Genomic DNA, 17,240 nt, shown 5'->3' with positions numbered 1-17,240 from the left:
CCTTTTGGTGGGTGTGGCCTCTCCAGGCCAACCTGGTTCAACTCCCTTTGTCACCTCTCTAGTCCGCAGGTCTAAGAGCTTGCATCACTTGCCTTTGTCCATCTCTAGACCCCAGTTTCAATGTCTTCTTACTTCCAAACAACTCAAGCCTTGTTGTGTAAGGTGGTATTAGATCTATAAATACGTCAATCAAAAAGAAAAAAATAAATAAACTTATTCTTGTTTAACCAATAGATTGAATTATATAATATGTGGATGTATTTGAATATTTCACTCGCTTTTCTGATGTACTAATAAAAGTAAATAAAGATGCTTCCTATAACAAAAAGTATTCCTAGTGTCTTAAAAGAAGAAAAAAATAGTAAAAAAATAAATCCTTAGACTTTGTACCTAAAGAAAGCAGGCATGGCTGTGCTATCACATCGTGAGTGATTTCAGGTAAATTTCTTAAACTTTGTGTAACTCAGTCTGTCTCCTCATCAGTACAAGGAAAAATGAAAGGCAGTCAAAATACTCTGAGACCCACTCATCTAATAGCCCCAGAAATCTTAAAATCACTGTCGTGATAGAGAAACGGAGGTATTTATTCTGAATGTCTGCTAAATATTATTATACCTTATTTTTCTCCAGAGTCTGGTGATATCCAACTAATCAGGGACAGAATTTACGTTCATCATCTACTTACTTCTTTACCATTTGGATTTAAACTATACTCCAGATAATTACCTCAAGTATTTCCATCCAATATCCTCTAATTTTCACAAACTATCTTTCCTTTCTCAATAATATCTTATATTTTCCACAAGATGTCAAGTTCTGCAGATTGTCTTATGTTTTTTCAATCAAATGTGAATCAACACAACTTCCAGGTAAATTTATCAGACAATCTATTGGTATTTAAATCTCTTTTAGGTGTATTTTGTGTAGTTTGTTTGGGAGTGCATTTACTAAAGGCTAAATTCACTGGAGTTACCACTAACACTGATAAGTTAATAACAACTCAGAAAATTTAATAACAGGAAACAGCTGCCCTAAACTTCTCAAACTCAATCTTTGTAATACTGACTTGTTTAAAAAACGAAAATTAAAATCAATGATCTTTTAAAATGAAAAACATTTCTTCTAGTATATATACTTATAAATTAAGTTCCTCCAACATTTTTGTGTTTAGAATAATATCATGGCGGGGCTCTGCCCCACCCCAATACTATTAATCTATGCAGTACATAGCTACCTTTTGACCCAGTAATCCCACTTCTAGGAATATATCCTAAGAGTACCAAAACACCAATCAGAAAGAATATATGCACCCCTATGTTCACAGCAGTCTTATTTACAATAGCTAAGATGTGGAAACAGCCCCAAGTGCCCATTAGTAGATGACTGGATAAAAAAAGCTATGGGACATCTACACAATGGAATACCATGCTCCTGTAAAAAAGAATGATTTCTTTTCCTTTGAGACAGCATGGAGTGACCTGAAGAATATTATGCTAAGTGAAAAAAGCCAATCAGAGAAAGACAAATATCACATGATCTCACCTGTGGACTCTAATGAACAAAATAAACTGAAAAACAAAATAGGTCTAGAGACATGAAAGCATGGAACAGTCTGACAAATCTCAGAGGGAAGGGGGGGCAGGAAGAGATTAACCAAAGAACTTATATGTATATATGTATAACCCATGGACAAAGACAATAATGTGGTGAAGGCCTACAGTGAAGTGTGAGCTGGGTGGAGAGTGGCAATGGGGGAAAAATGCGGAACATCTATAATACTCTCAACATTAAAGATAACTTTTTTTAAAAGATTATCTAAATTTCTGTTGTTTTAGTCATTTTATTTTTTAAGTTTTTATAATTTTATGAAAGATTTAATCACATGAATGTTTGAACAGAAAATGACACAAATTTTCAGTTTCCAATGATCTAACTCTCATTAGGCTCTGTATCAACAGGGACTGCTATAAAACATACAGATAGCCTTCTCCTTAAAATAATTCATTCAGCCCTGGCAAGGGTGGCTCAGTTGGTTGGAGTGTTCTCGTGCGCACTACAAGTCCTCGAGTTCAATTCCGGTCAGAGCACGTACCTAGGTTGTGGGTTTGGTCCCCAGTCAAGGCAGGTATGGGAGGCAACTGATCGATTTATCTCTCTCATATCAATGTTTATCTCTCTCCCTTCCTCCCTCTCTAAAATTAAAATAATAATAATAAATTTTAAAAATAATTCATTTGTAGTAAAGAGCAGATGAATTTAAAACAAATAGAATGATTATTATACAATGTAAAAATAATAAGGACAAAACATAATGGACTAATTTTCAATCAATAAGTAGAAATGAAAAATATATATATATTTGCAAAAACATCAATTCTTCTACTTTGTCTCATGACCTCTTTAACTCTTAAAATCGAGATTCCCTTGCCCCGGCCAGGTGGCTCAGTTGGTTGGAGTGTCGTAAGGGTTCAGTTCCTGGTCAGGGACATACCTAGGTTTCGGGTTCAATCCCCACTTGGGGTGTGCACAGGAAGCAACCGATGGACATTTCTCTCTCACATCTCTCTCTCCCCCTTCCTCTCTAAAATCTATAAAAACATATCCTGGGGAGAGGATTAAAAAAATTAAGATCCCTTACAAATATCTGTTTATGAGAGTTATATCTTTTGATATTTACCATATTAGAAATTAAAACAGAGGAAAAACTTTAAAGTACATTGTTGCTGCTGCCTTGATCCCAGCTAAGCTGCCAGCAGTTTTACCCACCATTGCTTTTACACCACCAGTGCCTATAGCTAATACAATGAAAACGGCAAAGAGTACGTCAGTGTTGTTATGAAAATAATTTTGACCTTCTGCAATTCCCAAAGACGACTCAGGGATTCCAAATTTCCATAAATGAAGACTAAAGAATAGCTGCACAAAGGGTTAGTTCTTCCCACGGCCCGTAAGAGGCAGCTAACACAATTTCCTTCAGCATTTACCCAAAGCTGTTCTGAAATATCTGAATCAATTACTAAAATTTTAAACTTAGAATTGCACATATATAACATCATTTCATTCAAAATGAAATTAATAGGAAGGGGGTCTAGGAAGCATTTTAGCAGGATGTTATCAAAATATATTCTCAGAATTGCAATGAGCCAAAATATTAGAAGAGAAGAAATGGATGCCTCCCAGATAGGAACTCTCCTGTTTTTCCCATATTCTCTACACTCAGGCTTTGGGGATGGGAGTAGCATCCCTCCTTTACTCATTTCCTCCCCCACCCTCCTTTTAAAATAAACATGCACACAACAGTCATCCTAAAGCACCGAGTTACAGATTATAGTCTCTATGCCTGTTTGTTCTTTTCAATGCAAAGAACATGGGTTCAATGGAAAAGTCCGTGAAATGAGGAACTATTTTTGATCTGTTATAATTCGTAAGAGAAATACATAAGACATAATGTAATGAGTCTGCCAAAGGAGCAAAGGAGGCTACTCCCCTTGAAAAAGTCATGTATATGCCCACAACTATCCTAGCACATTTACTCAGCTCTGCACACACAAAACTTGCCACTGGCATTTCTTCTGCTGCTATTGAAAGATTTCTTAACTTCACCAGGAACAAATACGACAGAAACAAGGATCTTTTGTAAGCTGTAAAACCCCCTGCAGTGGTGCTGGTATAAACTGAAATATAACTTTCTCAGAAATGTGAGAAATAATTCTCTCTCTCCCTCTTGTTTTTTTGCATGTTCCTGATGTGACGATGGCACATGAAAATGGAATATTGTTAAAATACTGCTAAAAGAAGTCAGATCACTCACTTAAACAGAAAAAATAATACTCCAACTTTATACATTTAACATTTCTATTTGTTAGAAAACTTTAAATATGGTATTTTTTAATTCTCTAGATTCATGATCTTAGATTCTAAGAGAATTCAAAATGCAAGTAACATATAGGGGGGGATAAACGTAGGCTTACAGTTGTGAGTCCACGAAAACACAGTTTATTCTTATATTATTATTTATTAATTATTGTATTACTTTCCATACAAACAACTGTAAACCTACTTTTGCCCCACCCTGTATTTATCTCCATGCCTTCAGAAATAACTGCTAATATTTCTTTGATATTGTCCCCCCCTGAAAAGCTCACTACCTTTAACTTGATTTCAAATATTCATTTTTTTAGCCTAAAAAAGAACACACTGAGGATAGGAAACAGATTAGTCTTTGCATGGGGTGGGAAAGGAGATGGAGTTTAAGCACCATGGATATGCAGAATCTTATGGTGGTGATGAAAATGCTCTAAAACTGATTCATGGTAATGATTACTAAAAATATAATTATCTACTTGAAGTGAATAAATTATGTGTTATATTAATAAATGCTCCAACAAAGTTATATAAAAATGAATGCATTGAATGAGAGAAGCCTAACACAAAAAAGCAAATACTACATGAATCCATTTATTTAAATTACAAAATGGGCAAACTAATTTAGAGTGTTAGAAGTCAGAATAGGGGCAATTCTTGGAGGAAGGTATATCCTTGGTACAGGGCACAAGGTGGGGTGTCTTCATCTATCTGTTAGTTGGATGAGCTTGGTGAAAAGTCATTGAGTCGTACACTTATGATATGCATAATTTTCCCGTTCTACTCGTATACGTATTTATATATGCATTTACAAATGCCTTTTTAATTTGAAAGATATATGCAATTCTATGTAAAGTAAGGTTATTACATCATATATTTAAAATATGAGTCATCAAAAGCTGGCATAAGGATGCCATAACATATGATATTCAAACTTCCCACAACTTTGTTCCATTTATAAGGACTTCAAAAGAGTTGTTATTGGCAAGGGAATGATAGCATCAAGCGAGTATCATCAAATTATCAAGGTTTCTTGGGGAGAATTGGGGGTCTAGGTAGGGGTGGGGGCTGGCCTCTAGCCGTGGCACATTTGGAAGACACCTTAGGGTTCAATAGTGGACAGCGGAACACCAATAAGCTTGTGAAGCCGTGATGGAAAAAGATGGGTGAAGGGTAATTGAAGGGAAGCAGTTCCCGTGTGTTTATTTGCGTTAATCCACTTGCGTATCTAATATCACTTCAGTCTCTCTGGTTCCAATAATGCTGTCATTCTTTAAGTGCCAGATTAGCACTTCCTCTCCATGAACACTTCCAAATAACTAGCTGAAAGCACATTCCTCCTTTTTATTTTTCTAACTCTTCAATAAATGAGATAAAAATGAAATACTGAGCAAACGATATGATTGTTTGCTTTTTCTTTGCCAAAACACACACACAAAAACCTATAGTTTTGGAGGTAGGAACCATGTCTGACTGACTTATCCACTGAACTCCAGAGTAACTGTCATGCTGAACCACATATCATGGACTTTCAAGAGCTGGTGGAGTTCAACATGGAAATATTTCCATTCAAAACTGAAGATAACATGAAACCTCAGCTGAATTCAAAATGTAAAACTTCTGCAGTTACCAGTTGTCAACAGTTATTTTCACATTTAGATTCCAAAGTTATATGCACTATTTTTTAAATTCTCTGGGTTGTGTAAACATAAAAAGAAATAAAAATCAGTTAATAGAGTTAAGAAAACTTTCAAATGACATGACAAAATTAGAGAGCATTTTCCCCCCATTCATTTATATGTCATCATATGTCAAACGGTAGTTTAAGGCAAGATGAACAGAAAGTCTGGCCTCTAGAGGCCTACAATTTACTTTAGACAAGGCAACTATCTAAAATGTGACAATAAAGGTTTATAAATGTTAGGAGGTGGGGACAGCATGGCAGGAAAACACACTTGGGTTTGAGAACAGGAGGGGCAATGTGAAAGTCAGTGAGAAAACTGGCTTCTCCTGGAGCAGCTATCAGATTGCATAGTTCTACTGGGAGAAAGTGTGCAAATAAAGTGTCACATACATTTCAATTCAAATCCCCAATTTTTCACATTTAACTAACATGTTAGTATAGTTTTTTGTTTGGTTTTGTTAATTCTCACCTGAGGATATTTTTTCAGAGATAGTGGAATAGAGGGAGGTAGGGGGAGAGAGAGAAAGAGAGAGAGAGAAACATCGATGTGAGAGAGACTCATCAACCGGTTGCCTCCCTCACTTGCCCTGACAGGGGGTGAGGAGTGAACCCGCAACCAAGGCACATGTTCTTGTCTGGGAATCGAATCTGTGACCCTTTGGTGCTCGGTCTGACACTCTAACCACTGAAACACACTGGCCACGGCAGTATACAGTTTTATTTATGCATTTGTTCAATGTGTATGCAAACATCTGCATACTGTAAAAATGTTTCATGCCTGACCTTGCCTGTGATACCTGTCTAATTTATGAGGCTGAAACAAGTTATGAAGGTTATACAAGGACACACAAATAATCTTTTATTAATAATCCTCCCATTTGGAGACATGCTTAAAAAATGTTTAGATTCTGATAAAGTATATTTCTAGAAGTTTAAATGAAAGACAACAATAACCTGATTTTCCATTATTAGTTCAAATGCATTAAACTGTCCATATCCATATAATAATTAGTAATTATTAGCATTATTTAACATTCTGACATTGGCATGACTGTGAAAGTTCATTATAAACCAGCTTAAGTGGACATGGTGATTCTGTCTCTTGGGAGCTTACAAGATGGAACCCGGTTTCTTCTCTCCAAGAGTCAAAAGCATTTATTTTGGACAACTGTAAATAGAGTATATTTAATAGTTGAAACACAAGCAAGGAACTTGCCTCCATGGAGAATTAACCACAGTTATTTCAGCTAAGTGACAATTGTTACTTGAGAAAACACCAGGAGGGCTTCCACAAATGATTTACTTAGGGGGCTTAAAGCAATTTTACTCTGCAGATTTGTCACTTTATAGATGCATCCCATATAATTCAGTAGCTCCAGAGGATATTTTTCAATAATTATAAGATTAAGGGCTTACTTGGGGAGCCATTAATAATATCAATGAAAGGATTAAAACAATTTCAATGAAAATCATATAGAGATCAAAGAGCTAGTGAAGTTAATGCTTCTGCTACATTTTAAAGGCAAACCTAATTACAGAAAAGCACAATCTCCTTTCAACCCACACCCAAAGTGGATCCCAAAGTTTGGGGGTAAGACAGAAACAAATAAAGGATGCATTCCTTATTACTCATGGAAAACTACCCCTGAAAAACCATTACAACATCTACATGCAATGAAATGATTATACTTCTTTTAAGACATAACATTTGAGAATTTAAACATAGTTGGTATATGTCAAATATATAACAATGAGACAGATATACAAGAAGAATTAATGCAACCAAACTAATATCACATAGCATCCCTAATTTTAAAATATTATTTCTTATAAACACTCACCTTAGCATGAGTAAGCATTTTAGAAATAGACTAACAAAAGCCTTCAGGCTTGCCCAGAGAGACCACTATCCTTCAAGTATATCTCACATTTTGATTATCAAAATCGTGGCAGGTTACAATTCTATTATTAATTGATACAACAGAAACTTATAAAAATAAGATATTGACTCTACTGATTTATTAATCATATACAAACAGACATAGAATTTTCAGTATATCAAGAAGACAAAAGGTTAAAAATAAGACACACTTTCGTAAGCACAAGAAAAGTAATCTGTGAAACCTTTTTTTTTTATACTTCAGTTTGTGTATTTTTACATATGCTATGATTTCCCATATATTTTAAGAAATCCTTAAATATTAGGAAAAAAGAAATGCTTAAAAATAAAAATTCTAATGAAAAAAAACAGATTCGAGAGAGCCCCAAGCAAGAAGAATCCAAAGAGGTCCAGGCCCAGATACATCATAATTAAAATGCCAAGAATTCAAGACAAAGAGAGAATCTTAAAGGCAGCAAGAAAAAAGCAACCTGTTACCTACAAAGGAGCTCCCATAAGGTTGTCAGCTGACTTCTCATAAGAAACTCTTTAGGCCAGAAGGGACTGGCATTAAGTATTAAAGGTAATGAAAAGCAAGGATCTGAAACCAAGACTACTCTATCCAGCAAGGCTATCATTCAAAATAGATGGTGAAATACAGAGCTTCCCAGACAAAAAAAGACTAAAGGAATTTATCACCACCAAACAAGCATTGCAAGAAATGTTAAAGGGACTGCTGTAATAAGAAGTTGAAATAGAGAGAATGAGAAACATAGGCATAAAGAAATAAAATGGCAATAGATAAGTACCTATCAATAATACCTTTAAATATAAATGGATCAAATGTCCCAATCAAAAGACATAGGGTAGCTGAATGGATAAGAAAACAAGACCCAAATATATGCTATCTACAACAGACCCACCTCAGAACAAAAGACTCACATAGGCTGGCGGGGGGGGGGGGGAACAAAGCAACTTTTGGAGGACTTTTAAGGAGAGATCCACAGCAATACAATCACAGTAGGGGACTGTAACACTACACTGACTTTACCAGATAAATCTTCCAGACAAAAAAATCAACAAGGAAACAGTGACTCTAAACGACACACTAGATCAGATAGATTTAATTGACATTTATAGAACAAAGTTGCAGAATATACATTCTCAAGTGCACATGGGGCATTCTCAAAGATAGATCACATGTTAGGACACAAAACAAGTCTCTATAAGTTCAAGAAGATTAAAATCATATCAAGCACCTTCTCAGACATTTACCCAATGGAAACTATGCAGCTTTAAAAAAGAAGGATCCCTTACCCTTTGAGACAGCATGGTGGGACCTGGAGAGTATTATGCTAAGTGAAATAAGCCAGGCAGAGAAAGACGAGTGTCACATGATCTGACTCATATTTGGAATCTAATGAACAAAATAAACCATTGAACAAAATAGATCCAGAGACATGGAAGCATGGAACAGACTGATGAATCTCAGAGGAAAGGCAGAGGTGGGTAGGTGGGTGGGGAGAGATTAACATAAGAATTTATATGCATATATGCATAACCCATGGACACAGACAATAGTAGGGTGAAGGCCTGCAGGCAGGGGTACAGGGTAAAGGGGATCAATGGGGGAAAAAGGGGACATTTGTAATACTTTCAACAATAAAGATAAATTAAAAGAAAAAGAAAACAACAAATTCACTGAACAAATTCACTAAATAAAATGATTGATTGATTTTTTAAAAATCACTTTGTGACCAAGTACTCATATAGCATGAAGGCTTATATTTAATGAATGGCTTCCTCTTTGATTTCTGAAAGATCACATTAATAGTAAACAAACACTTAAAATATATTTAATATTTAGCTAATTTATCAAAAATTAACTTAAACTTTCTAAGGTATGGCTCTCTATTGACCAGTCTCTTTTGAGTTAAAGATCTTTTCTTATCCAGTGATATTATATGGTACCTTAATTTATATTATTTGAATATAGTAACATTTTAGAAAGCTTGAATGTATTGAATGAACTTATATACTAGTTATTAACTTTAAAATAATTTTCTTTCCTTGTTTCCAAGGCCAAATAATCTTTATCAATAGTCTTTCATTATACTGTATTTTGATTAATGGTTATAAAAATTGCCTGTTAATTTAATTATTATTCTCTTCTTTCTATACTGATAGAAAATAACTGTTGGTAGTAAAGTAATTTTTTTGGTAATCCCTGAACATCTTAGTAATTGTAAAAAATATATTTAGTTTCTCACCTAATGAACCCATTTCTAGAGAATATACAGTAGACCATGAAATGATAAATAACATTAAAAAATTCTAATGATTTCCAAATGCCATTTGCAATTCTAATACTATCATTTCAGTGATATGAGTGATAGTTTGATACTGAAGTAGTAGTTAAAATTATCCTAAAATAACACAATACTTTTTATGTTCTTACCTAGGCTGAATATGCCACACAGATGCATGTGGAGAGTTTATATTAAGTGCACAGAAAAAAGAATATTAGAAGGATCATACCTTTGAGACATAATCTTATAGGCATCTGGCAGATAGCATCGTATGTTCTCCATCTGAGCGGGGTCAGAGTCGCATATTTTGTCGTCGGTCCTCCCGTAGTTGGCACTCTCGATCATGATGACATCTGTTCCCGGGCAGCGGAGCTCTATGGGGTAGCTCTCGCAGGACAGCTCCCTGCGGACCACCGCCATCGGGATGGGGGCGCGGCTGAAGGCTGCGGGCAGGAGGAAGCACAGTAAGTCCCCTTCGATACAGACAAAGGGAAGGTAAATGTGGTCACTTTCCAGTGTTTGGGTTAAAATAATGCCAAGGAATAAAGCTGGTGCAACTCACAATTTTAATCCAAATAGAATATCTATCATTTCAGTAACTTCACAGGTATTTTTTATCCTAACAATAGCAATTATTTCTTAAAAACCTTTCTAACAATTTTTTTTTCTTATACATGGAAAAAAGTACTCTGAATTTTCTAAAACTTTGGTTGGTATGTGAAATAAAGACGATATAGAAGTATCCTATTTACTGAGTAAGATTCTCAGATAAACTTCAGGGGTATTGTGTGTGCATTTTGTTCATTTATGGAAACCATTACCAAAGAATTGCACTGTTCTGGAGTTTTCATATACATATAGACAGACATATATATACTTAAATAAAATAGTTCATTTCAATTTTAAAGTAAAATTATATAGTTTTAAGTAATAATATAATCTATATATTTTGAATTAAAGAAATAATGTTCTTTAAGAAAATGAAATGTAAATTTAAAAAAATTTTTTTTCTTTAGCTCCCTCCCCACTTTTCCCAAATGTCAAGACGCAGCCAGTTAACAATGAGGTAACCTTCCTATTAGACTATTCCCCAGAAAAACAAACAGACATTACATGTTTCCTCCCACCCCTTTTTATTTTACTCAAGTAAATTTTAGTAAGATTGTATCACACAACACATATTACTTCATACTTTAATTTATTCTATTAATTAATTTAACAACATATGATGGAAATGTTTTCATTTCTATATTATATCACTCATATTTAATGGCTGCATTATATATAAATGGAAAAGATTACTTCATCGGTCTTACTCTGATGGACATATAGGAATATCCTAGTGTTTCTGTGTTATAATCCTACAAAGAAGTATTAACTTATTGTGTACCATAGCTATAACATTTTGTAAAAAGTATAATTATGCAAATATATTTAATGGTATATTTCTATAAATAAAACTTTTCGGATCAAATGGGAAATATATTTCAAGTTTGGTAAATATCAACAACTAGATGTCTAAAGTATTTAATAAAAACATACACTACCACCAGCAGTACTTTTCAAAAGAGCATAGTCCCAATTCCTTTAAATTTTGCCAGTGTGATAGGCAAAGAATGATACAATATACTTATTTTTACTTTTACTGTTTTATTTATATAATAAAATATATTTTTATATGTTTATTGACTCTTCATATTTCCTTTATTTATGAATTGATTGTTCACATTTATCCATAGTTAGCATTGTAAAAGTTCTTTCTATAGCAAAAAAATTGAAAATTTATTCTTCATGTTTGTGGCAAATATTTTTCCAGTTTGCTGTTTGATTTTACATTTCCTGAACATATATATTTCTGTTTTATACAGCCAACTATCCATCTTTTCATGTCAAGTTTTATAGTTTCCTACTCTAAGACTGTGAACATAATCAGTATACTACTGGAAGAAAATCAAACGTTTAATTATAAAAACTCAACAAGTCTTATTTAAAAATGTATGTAAGTGAAATTCTAAGTTGTTTACCAACAATCTAATGAGTTGATTTCACATAAGAGAATTAATTTTAGGGATACTTATGTGGTAGCTATAAATCTGCACTGACAGTTTAACCCATTAATGTGCACACCCATTAAAACATGTCTTGTTGCTCTTTGATTTAGCATAAAATGTGCTAGGAAAAGAAGGAAGAAGTGAAACAAAGCAGTAAAAAAAAGTTGGAGTAGGGAAAGAGAAATTTTACTACTATAAGTGTTTTCACTTGAAAGAGAATATTGATTTGATATGTGAAACCATACCTATCACTTCAAAATTCAGAGTGACAGAATGACATCAGTATAACTTCTGAGCAGGCCACTCAAAGTTCTCAAGCAGCACTGCACACTCATTTCCATTCTGGATGCCATTCACATCTTGTTTGTTCTCTCCTCTCTCTCTCTCTCTCTCTCTCCCTCTCCCCCTCTCCTGCTCTATGTCATCTGCCACATTCAGAGCATTCATCAAAGAGAGTTAACATAATTAGAAGTGATGGTAACATTATTTTTAAATTTTGATCTTGAGACAACATTTTGACAGGTATTCTCACAATAAAGAGACACTGAATTTCTGAAATGTGCATTTCTACATTTCTATCATGCCTCAAATAAAATGTCCTTGTTTACCTATCATTCAGAAATTAAATGACTGTTTAAACATAAAATCCTTTTTAATATTAAGAGTCTATTTTCAAGGATAAAGTCATTTTCATTAATGTATTTAGTATTTTAATTAATGGCATCATTGAATAATAAAAATGTTCTAATTTGGGAATCCAGTTTCATGATTTCCATCAGTTTAAATGGAATCATAGTGGTTAGTTTATTTTTTATAAAAAGTGTTTGAAATCAGAATTTTCCAGAATGTTTACAGGAAAGATTTGAGGATTTGCTAAAAGACAATTTGCTTCTTACAACTATGGTATAAACATTAAAAAAAAAATCACATTGAAACTGCTCCCAAACATTGAAATGATCTGGCTATCTTTTGTTTACTTAAGTGAAAAAAAAAAAGATAATTTAACAAAGAAAATAAGCAAATCATATATAATAGGCAAAGCATTTGTTTGACTATAAATGGACAATTCAGTTAATTAAAACGTCATTTTTTATCAAAACGTGTGCTTAAACATATATTTAATTTGGGTCTTAACTGTAAAAAATATAACTTAGAATCAGACACTAGACAGTTACAAAGTCAACTAGAATGTGGAAATCCAAATTTTCCATATATTTCTTTTGGCCCTAAAAGAAGTTTTCTAAAGTTTTGGGTATGGTGAACTTTTACAAAGAACTGGAGTTGATTTGTCTGTGCTTTCTACCATTTAACATATAATTGTATTTGTATCACTGACCCAGTGATAAATTGCACTGCTAAATGATGGATGCTTTGTTTAAAGGAATGCATTACTGGAAACTATAACATTATCTCATTACCTATTTAAATTACTTTTAATTATATTACTAAATGCTTTAATCAGCAAGCAAATTACAATGAAGGCAAAATGAGTAAGTTTTGTTTTGTTTTACCATTTAGTTATCATTGCTAACAATGGAGAAACTTGTTTCTAAAGAAAAAGACTAAATGAAAATGTCAACCATTCAAATGCAGGACAGTCAGTGCAACAGTCTATTGTATGTTGTACCAGGGTCACATTGCACTGGGCAATGGGAAATGGCAACGAAAAAGTAATTTGAGGCAACGAAGGCATATTCTTGAGCTCTTTCCTATTTTTACCCCATGAGTTAATAACAAGTAACAGTGTCACCGATTCAGTGTGTAATACATGTTAGCTGAAGAAACTTTAGATGTGAGCTCTGCTAGCCTTCTGGTAGAATGCTGCATTTTGGAACTACCCGTGACCATGGGCCAAAGGGAACAGGAATAAAACTGAGCTTCCCTGCTAAAGACGACCAGAGCCTCAGCAAGTGCCCAAGCTCCATGTCAAACATGTGCCTAAAGAAAGTGATACCAGGGCTCAGACAAGAGAAACAGCTCCCTGTTCTTCCTCACTTGTTTCAGCACTAATCACTTTTATTCTTTCTGCTTTTTCTGAGACCTCAGCTTCTCTGTTGCTGAAACCTCTTGTTTTTGTTTCTCTCTCCTTGGGCTCTCTCTACTGTTAAGCCAGCTGGTATTGCTTCACTCATAACGGTAAATCCTGGTAAATTTGGGTATAACTAAAGATACCAGTCTAGTGATTGGGTGGAGGTGGGACAAGAAGCTAAAAACTGGTGACAAAATAGGAGTCAAATGATTCTTCGTGTATCCCAAGGACAGAAGTCAGAAACCAGGATAGCACTAGGGTACTAGAGGGGAGCTTTTGAAGAAGGGACTGTTCCTTGAGACACGGGATTTTAGAAAAAAGTGTATCAGTAAGAATAAATAAAAGACTAAACACAAACTAAGAGGCAAGCAGCCAGTTAGCTGGATGAGGGCATAGCCCAGCATAATTAATTAAGTTTTAAACACGTTGAATTTAAGGTGTCAGACTCAAACTCAGAAATGTTCAATCCTCGGTTGGATTCATGATTCTAGAACTCAGGAGTAGAATATAGGCTAAAACCATGGTAATAATGTGAAGTCTTTTAGGGAAGGCCTATCAAGGGGACCATGAATGCAGAAGCTGGAATATCAGTGCTATGGAAGGAATGTTGGAGTCATAGGTCGTGTGTGTGTGTGTGTGTGTGTGTGTGTGTGTGTGTGTACATATATACAACACAGAGAAGGGTACTGTGTATCTATTCAAGGAAGATTTTGACTAAACAGACTAACCCGCCAGCCAGTGCTTTGAGGGGAGGGTACTTAAATAGTCAAGGGCTATTACAAACACTTATACCTATCAAGCTGTCAATACCCTGTTCAAATCTGGTTTATCCATGGATTGTTCTACATACTCAAGGATTCACTCAAAAAATAAAAGCTGCAGCTTAATCTCCATTTAGCAGAGAATGAAACCTCTAACCTGCCTTATGGTTGTTTGTTGTGATTATAACAACATTAGCAAAACAGCCTGCATTTGTATTTATTTTCCATTTCTTTACCTTTACACTTTGTTTACACCAAATTGTGTATATTTAAATAAAATTAAATCTACTAGAGAAAAAAAAAAACTGAAGGCATGGATTTTTAAAATATGCTTATAAGAAGGCTATTTTGTGCAGTATAAACAAGATAGTTGCTTTATATGGGTAATAACAGAGAACATATTTGATCTGTTTAGAAACAAAAAAATTACATGATTTGATGATTGGTTGAACGTGAGGGTAAAAGAGAGCGTGATGAGGATGACTCCCAGGTATCTTGCATAAGCAAGCATGTGGTTAGATGGTAGAGCCATGAACACAACTGGGACAGAAGTTGAATACAGATCAATGACTCAGAAGAGAGATTTTATAAATTTGAGAATTGCAAGGTAGTACTTAAAACAGAGCAATAGATAAGATAAACTAGAGAGGGAGTGTGGATTTTATTAAGAAGGTCCATTAGGCAGTTTTAAAACACGTTCACAGCTCTTGGATAGTCTTCCATTTTTATTCCCTTTCCCCTTGAATGTGACCTTTACTTAGTGGCTCACTTGTCATGGACACAGTGTTGTAGAGATGGGAGTGTGTGAAGTCTAAGAGCAGTTCATTAACAAGATGTTGCAGCTTCAGTCTCTCTCTTGGATCACACGCTTTGTGCAAGGCCAGTCCTCATGTCTTGGAAACACTCAAACCTCCCCAGCAAGATGCAAGCAAGGCCCCGCGCCCTCTCCCGAAAGCCGCCATGAATCTGCAAGTCAGGCCAGTGAAGTGCCTTGGGAGCTGAGCCTCCACTGACCACAGAGCCTTCCTTTGGGTAACTGAGCCAGAGTGACTAAACTGTGCCCAGATTCCTAATCTAAAGAAACCTCGGGGGATAATAAATGTTTATTGTTTTAAGCTACTGAGTTTGGGGTAATAAATTACTAATATAGATAGCCCTGAACCAAGCCTGAAGAAATGTTTAAAAGTGAACTTTGAATTTGTTGTACAGATATTGAAAAGTAACAAATCAATAAAAGAAAAATTTTATGAATTTCCCATACAGATAGTCTAATATGACCATCTGTTTGCTTAAGTATCATTTAGGCCACTAGTTTAAGTATAACTATGAATATATACATAATTTAAAAATTTTTAATTATATAAAATATCTTTTTTATTTAATTATATATGTCTGTGTGTGTATATATATATATATTTATGAAATCAGTTTCAGCACTGAAAGCTGATTACTAAGAGGGTGTTAAAAACATTTTCTCCACTGATCATAAGAAAGGTACAATTGAAAACTTTATAATAAAAATGAAACAAATCTAGTCTCTTGTAAGAGAAAGACATTTAAACTACTTGTAAGTTAAGACTAATATTTTAAAGGAGTTTCTTAATTATGGAGAGGGACACTTACATATCTAGAAGTGGGCTACTCTGCAATTGTTGTCAATGCCTTTTAAAAATACTTCATCACTTAAATGCTGCCAGAAAGTAAATATTCCCAGTTTTAAGACTGAACAGAGCCTATAACATAATTTTCTTAAATACATGTATTTCTCCATGCCATTTTACATGCCAATACATATATACAAGTCTTTTAAAATGTGCTCTGAAAATCTAGTCCAAAATATTTGGCAGTAAAAATAACATTGGAAACCCAATGAAATATCAACCTATCATGTACTTTCTTTAAAAGTTTATCTGCTACGAGTAAGCTTCTAATAAACTCAATTTCAACAAGTTTAATTCACAAAGAACACATATAATTAAAATTATATTTTAGGATTTAATCAAATGTAACAGTGACAATTAAAACTGAAAAAGCAATTATGTTCTGAGGTTAAAAAAACATGAAATTTAGAATTTCTGAAAGTACAGAGGTTAAAAAAGTCCTAATGAATGGAATAGCATAAGAATAATTATTGCTCAGGTGTCCTTTTGACTTATGGAGCCTCAGCATGAGACTGACATTAGTTACCCTTTTGGAGGATACATATACAAAGTGGTGGCCTTCAGGTGAAATTGTCCACATAGACAATTTTGCCTTAAAAAAAAAGTTGCACATATTTGAATAAATGAATTCATATCTACCTGTTATAACTTCTCAACATTTAATAAAATTATATTCCACATTGTCTTCCAATTATATTCATGAGGGATAAAACTTCTAAACCTGTTTCAAATTTTACATAACACAATTATCCCCATGGTTTTCTAAATGTCAAAAACTCCACACTTGTTCAAAATGTTCTTAAGAATAAAAATTATAATTTCAAGATAAACAAGAATCCAGTAAAAACAATTATATAGTTCAAAAGAAATAGAATAGATATGCCAATTTTATGCATACCTATCATCTACAATGTCCCCCTGGGAGACAGTAAACACAAGGAGTGGACATTCTTTACATATTTGCTCCACAGTGGGGATTATCTCAGAGTAGTTCCATACAGA

General features: G+C 34.1%; 1 protein-coding gene across 11 annotated transcripts in view; it reads right to left on the bottom strand.

Moving 5' to 3' along the window:
* ADGRL3 (adhesion G protein-coupled receptor L3) overlaps positions 1-17,240 on the bottom strand; it is a 698,136-nt gene that overhangs the window by 355,986 nt on the left and 324,910 nt on the right. For all 11 annotated transcript variants that reach the window (XM_081145463.1, XM_081145466.1, XM_081145468.1 and 8 more), the window contains one exon: positions 9,966-10,179. In XM_081145463.1, coding sequence (XP_081001589.1) covers positions 9,966-10,179 — 214 coding nt within the window. The remainder of the gene's footprint in view (positions 1-9,965; positions 10,180-17,240) is intronic.

Source organism: Miniopterus schreibersii, assembly GCF_964146895.1.
Source record: "Miniopterus schreibersii genome assembly, chromosome: 1".
In the NCBI taxonomy this organism is placed as follows: Eukaryota; Metazoa; Chordata; class Mammalia; order Chiroptera; family Miniopteridae; genus Miniopterus; species Miniopterus schreibersii.
This window is presented reverse-complemented; position numbering and strand designations above follow the sequence as displayed.